The sequence below is a fragment of the Planococcus citri genome, chromosome 4 (genome assembly GCF_950023065.1).
Source record: "Planococcus citri chromosome 4, ihPlaCitr1.1, whole genome shotgun sequence".
Lineage (NCBI taxonomy): Eukaryota > Metazoa > Arthropoda > Insecta > Hemiptera > Pseudococcidae > Planococcus > Planococcus citri.
This window is the reverse complement of record NC_088680.1, coordinates 46,946,074-46,959,954: the sequence shown is the minus strand read 5'-3', so window position 1 is coordinate 46,959,954 and position 13,881 is coordinate 46,946,074. Positions and strand designations below refer to the sequence as shown.

Sequence of the window (13,881 nt, the reverse complement as noted above, 5' to 3'; positions counted from 1 at the left end):
CATAATTTCAAAAAAACTTTCAATTTCAAAACTTATTAATTTCAATTTCATTTACTTTAATTTTAAAAAATCGTTCAAAAATTTTGAAAAGTTCACTCTCAAAAAAATGTAAAAGTTATTGCAGAACACCTCAATAACGTTAAAACGTTATAATATGTAATACTAGGTACTTTAAAAATTGTTAAATAATTCAATCAATAACATTTTGATGTCAAAATTCGGTGACTCCATGAACAAAAAATAATAAATAAATAAAAAATGCAATACCTCCTATAAGAACGTTCAATAACGAACACTACGTAGTAATCTAAAATTAAAAACTCAAACCAGAATAAAATATATCTGCAAATACTCCTGAAATTATCAATATTAATATAACTGAATCAAAATTTGAAAATTCCACAACAGATAAAACTGAAAAAAGAAACTAATCGAACTAACACTCTAGAAACGTAACGTCTCCTTCAATAGGTATTTGAAAAATTAATTTAAAAAACATTTTCATATCAAAATATTAATGAAACTTTGATTTCAAACATGTAATAATTATGTAAAAAACAGTGAACGATATTCCAAAAACAAAATAATTGCTCGTAAATCGTAACAGCAGCATGAGTTTTAAAAAAATTAAAAAATTTGAAAAAATAAGTACAAGTAGTTAGATACACTAGCTGTCTTAATGTTAAACTACTTCTGCATTCATTCAACATACGTAGGCCGTAGGCCAATAGGTATTAAACAAATATTAATCCAATTTTTCAAAACTTGCAGCTCCAAAATTCAAAAATTTAATCATAATAGTATTTAAAAAATTGTGAGTCAAACGAATACATAATACTGAAAATTAATCCAACACTGCGTTAATTCTTTTCGCATCGTTTAAAATATCATTTCTCGTAGAGGTATTAAATCAGAATACGAAAGAAACATTCGGTTTATCAAAAAATTATTCTACAAAAATTAATCTCACACGTCTTCGAACATTCCCAACACTCGTCCAATTAAATACACACGTAAATAAAATTATTCGCATTTAAAATAAACATTATGAAATAAAAACATAAACCATTTTAAAACAATAAAAGGAACATCGATTCATCCGCCTGTTCAGTCGATTGATTATTAATTTAATTCAAAACAAAAACCGTAAAAATGCGAACGTATAGGTAGGTATCATGCTCTTATATAACATCATAATTAAGATATTTTCGCTCGAAGACATAACATTAGTTAATTATTCATTAAAATCCAAATTATAGTAAAATCAACATCGTTTTATTCGAGAACAAATATTTCATTACTTTGTTGGTTTCTTTTTTCGATGATATTCTCATCGTTGAAATAAGAATTACAAAATCGAGACTTTTGTAAAGTAAAATACGCTTTGATTGAATATAATCAGCATCATAAAATGCGTAAGACGTAATATTTTTTTTAAATGAATAATATATTGAATAACTATAACTGTACAGTTATTAAACGATACGAACCTTCTAATACATTTGTAACTTGTTCTTGGAAATTTTCAAATTTAAACGGCGTCAAAAAGCCTAAGGAACCTAAGTGGAATGCCATTATTGGAGGCACCGATTGCTGTGAACAATTGAAACAACAAATTAATTAAAGACCATTTAATCATCATCTTATGAAAAAATCATCTAAAATTCATAGTAATAGTACATCATTCGTTGAATTATCATTGCAGCATATGTTGCTAATGCTGAAGTACACGATCTTCTCATCGTAATTCGTAATAACATGTAATAATAATAATGTAGATACCATTAATGTAACGCTACCTAGTGTTAAATCCTATAACAAATAGATGAATGGTTTAAACGCAGAATAAATACCTACTTGAAATAATAAACTGGCGTATAACAGAGTTCCATCACCACCCAAGCAAATGATGAAATCGATTTTATCAGTGAGATCATCTTTTCCATCTTTGAAATACATTAATTTATCCTTAATAGTGAGAAATTCGCTATTCTCCACAAGAAGTACATCATCCATGATAGATTCTTCGACAAAAACCACCATACGTTTTTCCTATTACACAAAAAGAAACTCATTAGGTACTAGGTAAAGCTTAGGCACCAAAAAACAATAATTTTAACTTAATTTTTGAAGAATTTTTTTTTTTTCATTTTTTTCAACTTTGTGTATTGCATAAAAATGTCCTGACGCGAATAAAATAGAATATCCAATAAAATAAGTAGCATACTTTGATTAACCATTGCACCAAATCCACGAATGGTTGTAAAACATTCGAATCCCTGACCTTCTTCACTACTAAAACAGTTAATGGTGGTTTATACCATGTCAACCGTTGACTAGCTGGATCTTGAATTGTCCTAAGAAAAGTACGAATAGTTAAAGTATACAAATTATGTCTCACTCATGAAATTAAGTACCTACACAAGATGGAGTAAAATGAATTTTAAAAATCAAAATTTTTTTAGGTGATCATAGTACATTACATCAATGTTTTGAAATTTTATTCGTAAATACGAGTTTCAAGATGAGTATATTTTCTTTCAATGACTAAAAATTTGCACTTCTATCAGAAAAATAAAAATTGCCAACTTGTTTTCCAAAGCTGGAAAATATTTCATTTATTATAAAAATACCAAAATGTAACAACTAAGTATCTGAATCATTTTCATCGCTTCAAAATTGAAATCAAACCTTTCTGGATCTATGAACCAACCCATTCAATTAAATGTAAGACATTCCTGTTTTTTTTTCTTCAATTTTTTCTTCTTTTTTTGGATTAAAATATTCGACGTACAGAAGGAAAAATTCATGCATATTATAATCAAGTATATAATTACTGGAAGAACTTACATTACCATTGCGGAATTTTTCATTATACGTCCACATGGCCCAAACTGTTGTATAGGACTTGGAGCATTTAATGAGCGGGTTCGCCTGCAAAGTAACAGAAAAAAAATCATTACAAACTACATTAAATAAATTGTCTGATTATACAAAACATAGTTAGGTATATGTGTGGTATGCTCCCTACAATAGGATAACAGGGCAAATATTAGGTACATCAAGAGCAAAAACTACATGATGAATAGCAAAAATTATAGTACCTATGTTAACTCTTAACATGATACTCATAAGAAAAATAATATTCATAAATGCAAGTTAATAAACGCTGGTCAAATCAATTTTCTAGCAAAAAAAAAAAAAAAAAAAAAAAATAGAATCAGAACGTTTATGATCTTTTTTTTTTTTTTTTTTTTTTGAATAAAGTATTTTAAGTGTATTTTCAATTTATTTGGATTTTCTCCCAATTGTAAGACCGGTGATGGCTGAGAAAATGTTATTTAAAAAAAAAAAAACATAATGCTACAGGTAAATAAATAAATTTTAATTTTCTAAAAGCTTGACACTTTTCCCCTCAAATTAACAAAATGCAATTTAAATTTCAATCATCTTGAAAAAAATTAATTCTTCACCATCAGTAAACCTGTTTCGGAGATTTCGTCTTTTCTAATACCTACCTACTTTACGTAGGTGGAAAATATACCTGAGGCAATTTCTAAAAATCTTCCCAAAAATCCACAGAAAACCCACTAAAATCTGTATGAAAGTTTATGAACTCTTTCAAACAAGATTGTTTACACATTTTGACAATTAAAAACTCTATTATTTGGAAAAATCAACGTCATATTCGTGCTCAAAGTGTATAGGTAGCTCACAACGACACCTTTCACAATAATTTTGGTCAGACTCCCCAATCTCATTTTCTTTTTTTGAATCAGGGGAGGGGATTTTTAGTTGAGGCATTTTCTAACCTTTTAAAAAGGTCCTTACTGTTTGATTATTTGGGTGAAAATGTCTGGAATGACTACACTATCTTTTTCGATATCGTTCAAAACCACGTGGGAAAATCTTCATAAAAACGCGAGAAAATATATGCATAAATAGTATGGGAAAAACTTAATTAAAAATCACCCAGCTTCCCACCCTCTCTAGCACGAGTACAATTGGGAAACCCAATACCTCATCATCAACTTCGAATTCATTTCCATTTCATTTTTAATAATTCATTAACGAACTCCTAAACCTATACAAATGTAAGTAGGTAAGTGTACGTGTAAAACCTGCACATTAATTGCAATCTACTTACCAGCTATAATACCAGCTGAGCAAAAATAATAACACGTTAGACGCGAAAATAATTATCTGCCAAGTCGCAATGTCGAGATAATACCGAATAATTGATATAATTTCCTAGTCATACAATGAGACAGAGAGCTTTGTATACATAGGTACATAGTTACTACTGGTAAGTATAAAATAAATACAACTTTGCTCACACATTATCCATTTTTTTTTTTTTTTTTTTTTTTTTGGTAAAACTGACTCATTATATGTAAATTCGGGTAAAACAATTCACCATTTGTTGGTCGTGGCTTTAGGAGACATCAAATGAGCCGAGTTTAATGAGCTGAGTCTACGAAAGCTCAATTATAAAAAAGGTGCGATTACGTCAGTACGATAATCACCTCGCATACTTACATGCTACTGGGACTGGCACGACTTCCGCTTTGAAATCGCGTAATTCAGTGTATTCCAGATTTTAAGTCTATGTTATACAACTTGACACGACGTAAATGCGTATTAAAACAAAACCAGTGCAAGAAAACACATCGATATGATATAGCTGGGCTCTTAATTGAATAACAAGAATTTAAAGAGATTATAGAGACAAAAATTTTAAACCATCCATGTTGATTTTACTATTCTAAGCTAGACTATCGGTACTATCGGTATTCGATGTCCAGAGACAGGGAGTGAGTCATTATAAACTGAAGATTTCCATGTACCCCAGAATCCCCCGAGGAATGATCTAAAAAAATTAACTTGTTGCTCTCCTTAAAAATTATTGATGACACGTGATAATTCTACAAAAAAACAACTGAAATTGAATTTTTAGTCATGGGAATTGGCATAGTACATTGAAAAGTGAGCAAGTTCTTCAAACAGAATTAAAATCTTAAAATTGTGTTAATTTTTAAAATTAATTCAATGTCAGGCGTTATTATTTTTCTCAATAATTTAACATAATAGCTGACTTAATGCAGACTCAGAAATTCTACACGATTTATTCGCGAATAGTTTTTTTTAAAAAAAAAAAAACCCTGATGTGCCTAAGAAATTCTAATTCAAATAGGTAATGTTTTGGTTAACTTCACTCTCCTCTTCCAACCCAATCCCGAAACAAAAAATCGTGACAGCTGTACCTACTTTTTCTAAATTATTCTCAACGTTTGTAAAAAAAAAAAATCACTTTTTATCATTCTAACGAATACTTGGAGAACTGGATAATTAAGCTGTAAAATTACACGTAAAAATAATGAAAACGCTTAAATGTTTATTCTACTATATACGTGACTATTTTGATCTACCTATTCCAAAATACAACCTTGAGAATTCATTTGCCAACATTTTCGACTATAGTTTTTTCACATCCACGTGCAAATGCACATTTTGGAGGAATGAATCGTACAATAATAGGTAGGTAGAGGTACAAGATCAAAACGAATACAAATAGAAACATCTCACCTATCTGGATACAGAAATCTTCGTCATAATGCAATAGCCTACGTATTAGGCCAAGAAACAGCTCGGAAAAGGTTTTTTCCTCAATCACAACAAACCATTCAACATCAATACTCTATCCCGAACTTTAAAAAAAAACAATTCAACAAATCAACACTTACGGCCAAGTTTTACGTCTTCTTTGTTTTCTCATATAAAAATCGTATTCAGAATCAGACATCGCATCCGAACTACAATCTGATTTAGACACAACATTGTCACTACTGAAAAAATCACAATCAACCGCGAACGAGCACATAATTTGAATCGAATTTTGAACTTTTTCACCAACCTCAGCCAATGAAAATTTAGCTGCTTATCAATTATTATGCGTGCAGGTATAGGTTGATTAATACGGTTCCGTAATGTTAATACCTCCGAGTATATTCATTTATAATCGATTCATTTACACATACTGAAAAGCGCACCACATAATTAGATACACCTCGATACCATACCATACAAATACATAATCGCAACCAGTCGACTTGTTAGGTAGTTGCAGTAGGTAAGTAAATCGCATATTAATATACATGATTTCGAGGTAATAAACAAAAAATTTTAAGAGCACGCGCATGCGCCCAAGTATACAAAAATATTATCCATTTTGCTGACTGCTGCTGAGTTACTATAATAATTATAGCATTTCAAGTTTTCTTCAGCTGGATGGAGGAAGTGGTGCGATTAGTCGTGTCGCTAGTTAGGTATTCGAGAATTTGCGAAAAAATTCCTGAAATTTGTGTAACTATTATGGTGAAACGCGTGTAGATGTCTAACCGACCGACGACGACGGGATAATGATCTTGGAAATTTATGGCATGATTAGTAGTGATGTTGGCGCTGCGCTAGCTCACAGGTACCTCTACGGAACCAGACGCCATCGCCAGCACCGCACGGTCATCATAATTTTCCGATGTGTCGATAACCTTCGATATGATTAAACCCGGGTTATTTCCAGTGCAGGGCAGTTCGTAACTTTGCGTGTTTCTCACACATACGTTCGCGGAATTCCATCAGTCGAGCCAATGGCAAAATCGTGAAATTAAGGAAATACCTACATGTGAGAAAATTTTACTAGCTGAGTGGGTAACTGGGTACCAGTACCTGTATAGTGCATACTAATTAAACGATAACTTGATATTGGAAAGTAGCACTTTATGACCTATTATTATGATAACAAATCGAGTTAGGTACCTACAGAAACAGATCAACTAATATTTTTGTCAAATCAAAATCATTTTTGTTTTCCGGACATGGATAGTAATACCTAGAAACCTACTCAAAACGTGCATAACTCAATGCGTAGATAAATACATACTTAATAATAATTGGATTTACGTATCTAAGTATTCGCAATCGCTGATTTGAAGGAAAATGCCCTGCCCCATTTCATACATACTTATAAGACCTAAAAGCAAATCTGTACATAGCCATTTTAGCCGCAAAAGATCGAACTCCCTATACAAGGTGCTATCCATCTTAGCCAAAAGGCCAAGGTCCCCTCATACAGTACTATCTTGGCCAATTGACTGTGAGACCCATACACTGCCATCCCAGCAAAAAGGTCAAGATCCCCATACACACTGCAATCTTTTTGGCAAAGATAACTGTTATACAGGGTGTTCTGGGAATCGCCCGCCATAATTCAACTGTAGATTATGTAGTATTCGAGGAGGAGAACAAAAAACGTTATTATGACTAGTATGCCTACCTTAGGTGATTTTCCAAAAAAAAAATTGAAAATTTCAACTTATACGAAGCACCCATGATTTATGGAGACTTCGTAGGTGATTCACAACTAATAAAGTATACCACAACCTCGACGAAAATGACTCCAACTGTGGCCTCCGCCCTTACTTGTGTAAAATTTTTCAACCTCACTAAAACGACTCAACAAAAAAAGAAAATTTCAACCTACGAAGCACCTATTGATTCATAGAGACATCGTAGATGATTTTCAAAAAAAAATTAAAAATTTCAACCTACAAAGCACCCATGATTGATGAAGACTTCGTAGGTGATTTTCAAAAAAAAATTAAAAATTTCAACTCATACGAAGCACCCATGATTCATGGAGACTTCGTCGGTGATTCTCAATTAATAAAGTATGCAATAAAGTATGCAGATGCACATACTTACACTCAAGTGTGTGAACAAAAAATGTAATTACGACAAATTGTACATCTTCGAAATCGAAGGGGCAAACTTAATTCAAAATTTCCAAACTTGCAAGTATCGTGCCTTAAGCCCTTTGAGATATTGAAAATTTTGAATTTTCAAATTGTGTTCGCACCTTCAAATTTGAAGATAGGCAATTTGTCATAAAACGGTTTTTGTTCGTCCGTTTGAGCACTATAGATGTTATTTATCAGCCACTTGAATGATGCGAACATTTTCTTACCATCTGTGAATAGATAATTTCTGGGCAAAAATTTACCAATTTTGAAAAAATGTTTGGATCATTTAAGTGACTTCACTAGATAACTCATAAGTCATAGCACATATATTTGAGTGAACGAACTTAAAAAGTAATTATGTCAAATTACCCATCTTCAAAATTGTAGGGGGAAACACAATTTAAAAATTCAAAATTTTCAAAATCTAGGGCACAACAAAATTGGAAATTTTGAATCAAGTTTGCCCCTTCAATTTTGAAGATGAGCAATTTGTCATAATAAGATTTTTTATTCGTTCCCTCGTGTACTAAGGCATATATGGACATTATTTAAATGATTAAAACATTTTCTTATTTTTAATATTTTTTTTAAAAATTGGTCAATTTTGAGTTTTGCGAAGCACGTAGGTCCTTCAATTCACAAGATAGGCAACCACAACCAGTCATAATAATGTTTTTTCTCCTCCAGGGGGTATGCATGGTCAGCTATTTTCTTGCAAAAGCGTATTTTTTATAACCGGAAAAATATGACATTTGCACAAATTTTACAAGAGTCCTTTTCTGTAAAAAATGAAAAAATATGGCCAATTTTGCAATCTTGAAATTCTATGCAGTAGAACTTAAGATATTAAAAAAATGAATAAAATAAAATGTATTCACATTTTTTATAAAATTTTAAGATTTTTGCGAAATTGGATCATATTTTCTTCATTTTCTACAAAAAAGGACTCTTGTAAAATTTTTTTAAATGTCATAGTTTTCCAGTTACATATAAAAAAGACGCTTTCGCAAGAAAATGGCGGACCAGCATTCCTTCTTCGAGCACTATCTGGGTACAGTTGAATGTTGGCAGCGGATTTCTGGAACACCCTGTAGAATATTGTTGACTAGCTTCTTTCAATAACAAGGGAAACCCCCCCCCCCTCCACACAAATGATAATTTTCGATTGGAATGAAACTTGGATAGGAGGAAAGAGGGCCTCAAAAAACCCCATCGCCCAATTTTCACCTGCTCAACTTGATTTGGATTTTTGGCGAACGTTTGAAATTTTTTTACTACACAGGTAAAGCAATTTTTTTTTTTTTGAGATCCTCTTTGCACCTGTCCAAGTTTCATGTGGGGGGAAGGGTGCCTTGTAAGCAGGGCTTTTTTTGTGGGGGAGCGCGGGGTAACTGCGTCCCTCAAAGGAAAGTTTAAAAATATCAAAAAACTACCATAAAAACTAAAAAAAAAAAAAATGAAAAAATTTGAAAAAAATAAATAAATGTTGACAAATTTTTTTTAAAAAATTTTTTAGGTCAAAATTATCTAAATACAAAGTTTGTCAAGGTTGTCACATTGGAATTTTTGAATTATGGAACATTATTACTTGAAGAGCAACAAAAAATGATCAAAAATTTTCATTTCCAAAAAGTTCAAAATTGTTTTAAAACAATAAAAAAAATTGTTTAAGTACCCTACTTCGATTTTTTTCTCAAAACGCAGTGGTGGGAGGGGGGGTAATGAAAATTAGGTGCTTGCAACTTCAATTTTGCACCCCCCCTCCCCCTCCCCCCAAAGGGAAATACAAGAAAAGGTCTGCTTGTACTTAAGTAATTTTAAGTTCTGAAAGAAGGTGGTTTTATGTACTACAAAAAATTTGTTATTGATTCGGATGAATTTCTGTAATTTATCAAGTCAATTTTATGCTTCCGGAAACTTTTAAAAGCCTGCACAACCATTAGGCAAAAGCGTTGAAAAAGGGATATTTGGAAAAGTGAAAAAAAACAAGATCATTCTTGATGCGAAAAGTTGATCCGTTTAGCTTCAAAGTTTTCAAATTGAAACCATAGTTCTCAGAAAATTCCAATACCTATATTTACGAAAACATGCACGAGTGAATTAGGCTCGATCAAAGCGAGAGCAACTGCATTGGAAAATTCACAATACGTCTTCAGAAGTAACCAGTGGCATAGTCAGGGGGGGGGCGAAGAGGGCAATCAGACCCCCCCCCCTTGCAAGCAAAAATTCAAAATAAAATATTTTTTAGTTTTTTGGATCCATTTTTTTGAAACAATTTTGCTCACACTTCGCTCGAGCAGTAAGTTTATGCCTTCATTTTCATAAAATTATCACACACGTCAGAAAAGGTTTTCAGAAAATTACCTCTAATTTTGCTTTTTCATGCCTATAAAATGTGGGTTTGCCCCTTCCTTGAGAAAATCCTGGCTACGCCACTGGAAGTAAAGCAACATTAATCTCGTATAGTGAGGATTTTTAAATGCTTCAACAAATATTCTCTTAGTAGATAGGTACCCTAGATACTATAAAAACCTCATTTTTGAAAAAATGTTGGTAAAGTGGTATTCCATCTACCCAGTCGATTTGGCAAATTGAGGTTTTCCAAACTAATCCAAATAGACTACCTATATATGTAGTAGTACAATTGTACATACTCGTAAATATAGGTAGTCACTGTAAGACTACTAGAGCTTCATATATTTATGCACAATGACAACACTACCTATCTAATGTAATTTCAGTATTCATATACGTAATTAATGAATCGCAGAAAATTGAATAAAAATGAAAGTTTATTAAACGTAGAAACAAACAGCTCGACAATAAATATATCTTTGGTTAATTATGATTACGAAAATTACATTTTCTCACATTTAAAATGTAAATTTTCATAATGATTCATGACTCATTCTTATATGGCCAATGGCCATCCATTCCCTGACTGAATGTATTATTATGCGAGCACAATATTTGTGTTTTTTCATTCAAAATATTCTCGTATATAAAGCACATTCGAGTCTAGAAATTTCTTCAAAAATAATATTGACGATAAAACCTTCATTTTAAAAAATTTCCAAAAAAATAAAATCTCAAAAAATCGTTGCACCGCCCGGGAATCGAACCCGGGTCGCGAGAATGGGAATCTTGCATGATACCACTACACCAGCGGTGCTTCAACCAGAAATTCCCTTTTAAGCACAACATAGGTAACGATACTATGTAAGCTCAGGGCGGCCAAGCTCAAAGCATCGTAACAAACATAAACTTGAAAGTTCATCGATAAGAGCGCCAGCGCCAACGTTTTCATTATCACGTTTTCAACGGGTAGGTATACCTGCAGCTGTGTGACGCGGAGTTTCTTCTTGCTTTCGAACAGTCATACGAACACGTGAAGGTTAAAAATCAACACGTTAAAAATACCTACATGCTACACTTTCAAACATGTAGAATGATAGATGTATTGGAAAATTACGAACGGTTTTGCACTATTTTGTGTACGAGTCGAATTGATAATTTTTTACGACGATGTGACGATATCCGGGTCATTGACGAGTGACTTTGCTCAATGGAAAAGTGAAAAAATCAAATGATCTAGTTGAACTTTCGAAAAAAAAGTTTCCGAATTTGGGACTAGGTACCTATTATAGGTAATTGTTTTTTCCGTACAATGCAAAAAGCACTGAGAGATGCACATCAAACATCAATCGCATTTGATTCGGAATAAGAAACAGTTTTTTTTTGTTACAATATTGTGCCTCATAAATGAAAATCAACGATGAAATTTCCATCCTTATTAAGGATTTGTATACGTGATCGTGATCAATTAGAAAAAAAGGTAATGTTTTAGATATTATTACATCATAAGTATGAAATAGAATAAAAGAAGAGCACATAGAAAGTTGCAAATTACGTATAAAAATGTTTGGTGATAACTTTAAAAATGTATAATCAAGTTATTCATCGTTTTTATCAAAATTTCTTCGATTAATGTTTCGATACGTTTAAAACTAATAGTGTCTCTCGATTTTTTTTGAACGATGAATTCCACATTCAAAATTAAAAATGGGAAAGGTGACGAAATCAATACCTTACTATTAAGTATTAGGTACGCGCCCATTAAGAGTCTCAAAATAACAGGCAAATCATACTGCTGACTTTTCAAGTCATTAAAATTCAAATCATTTTTTTTTTTTGAAATGAACTTTCTGTACTTATTAACTAATAACTCAAAAATGAGCAGAAAGAGTAAAAAGGGCACCAGTAACATTTCTTTTAAAGTTGACCTTTTGTCAAACTCACTTCCTATTTTATTTTTTTATTTTTTAAAAATCTAAATTAGTAATTTAGATATCTTTTGGATATTCTGCTACCAAACTACCAACGCATTTGATCTGACTAAATATGAAATTATTATCAGCGAGCAATAGATACAGTCGAGAGCGAAAGAAATAGACCGGAAGTTGTCCAATAAAAATGTATATAAATCAGGACACATTTTTAAGAAATCGATCAATATTTGGGCAAATTTCAAAATTTATTTGTATTCGAAAATATGAAATTTTTGATATGGAATTTTGATTCAACTATAGGTAGTTAAAAACCTTGAAAAATAAATACAGAAATGACGAAAAAAAAATCTAAAAATAGAAAAACCTTGACATACCTATTCTCATAAAGTAAATTAAAAATATATACCTATGCACCAGCTTATAACGTCAAAAAATTACATCTTTTTAAACAAAAATCGAACCCAAAAAACCAGAATAAAGAATGTCGAGTAGAGAAATATTTTCAAAATCATCGTTATCGCGAAATTTTATTTCAATGCATCAAAGAAGGCTATAAGTGAGCATTTTTATTTCAACGTGTAAGTAGGTAGTGAGAAAACAATCAACTGGGGAGGCAGAAGATGTCTGTCAAATGTGATCTGTGTACTAGGGAGGAATCTTGATGCTGATTTTTTTTATTTTTAAGTGACTCTGCGATTCATTTCCTTAAAGCTCAGTAATTTTTTTCGATGCAGTAATGTCCAAAGTTGAAATTATCGTAAGAATTGCGGATTTAACGCGAAATTTAATCAAGAAATGTAAATACATCGTATCTGAGATTTAAAAAAAAAATCAACCATTTGGGTACAGGATCCAAAAATAACATTCAAAAAATTTTCTGTTCAAGTATTTCATTCATTCATCTAACTATCTAAGAACCAACTGAGAGTCAATTACCTGAACGAATCAACTAAGGACATACATATTATTTGCTTTGCAAACTTGATTATTGTATCAACTCTTCCTCGAGTCAAAAGTTTAACGATCACGTATATAAATAAAATAACTCATCTTATCATCAATGAAATATGCAAACTACTCTCTACAAAATTCATGCATCAGAATTTACGTTTTCGCATCATATTTAGGTACTTATTTTTCCAATCCATCTATACTTTATGTATCTTTCACCTCGCAGATTCTATTAATACGAGTAGATTTTCCAAAAAAAAAAAAAAATTACACAGCTGAGTAAATAAAAATTTGTTTAAAAAATTGGATACGATCAAAAAACTCAAAAACATCACACAAGACGAGTTAATTTTTATAATTGTACATCTTATACCTATCTTATCATCATGATTACCGATTACGTTTTCAATTATAAATTTAATACGAATTACGAAGACGTAACGAAACTTTGATAAATTTTACGTAGGTACCTAAAATCAATCAGAATGAAAATTTCTGCATTTAGCTTATATCGATCCAATCATGCAAATTACGGAAATGGAATGGACAATTTTAATTTTGAGTATAGGAGGCAGACATAAAAATGCTTCAGTACAACGTAATCCCAAAATAATCATTCGTCGTGTTTCAAAGAGAATTTATGCTGATTAACTTCTGTCAACTGTACGAACATTACTAAGCATCGTAAAGTGCTAAACTACTTAAATTGAGAAAAAAATGAAATCATCCGACCATCAATTTTGAGATAAAATTTTACAACTAAAAAATAAAGTTTTTCTCAACTTTTCTAACATACGAGTATCGGTCTTTATTTTTAAATTTTCCACATTGGATCTCTTTTT

The 13,881-nt window shown here is 31.4% G+C and overlaps 1 protein-coding gene and 1 non-coding gene across 10 annotated transcripts in view; both read right to left on the bottom strand.

Annotated features, from left to right (window-relative positions):
• Positions 1-13,881, bottom strand: part of LOC135845466 (NAD kinase-like) — a 53,962-nt gene that overhangs the window by 5,549 nt on the left and 34,532 nt on the right. For 4 of the 9 annotated variants that reach the window (XM_065364041.1, XM_065364044.1, XM_065364043.1 and 1 more), the window contains 4 exons: positions 2,851-2,934; positions 2,228-2,357; positions 1,858-2,052; positions 1,491-1,593 (listed from right to left, as the gene is read on the bottom strand). In XM_065364041.1, coding sequence (XP_065220113.1) covers positions 1,491-1,593; positions 1,858-2,052; positions 2,228-2,357; positions 2,851-2,934 — 512 coding nt within the window. The other 5 variants (XM_065364038.1, XM_065364047.1, XM_065364039.1 and 2 more) reach the window with 4 other exon arrangements.
• On the bottom strand, positions 10,901-10,971 carry TRNAG-CCC (transfer RNA glycine (anticodon CCC)). Its single transcript has one exon. It is a non-coding gene; the product is annotated as a tRNA-Gly (tRNA).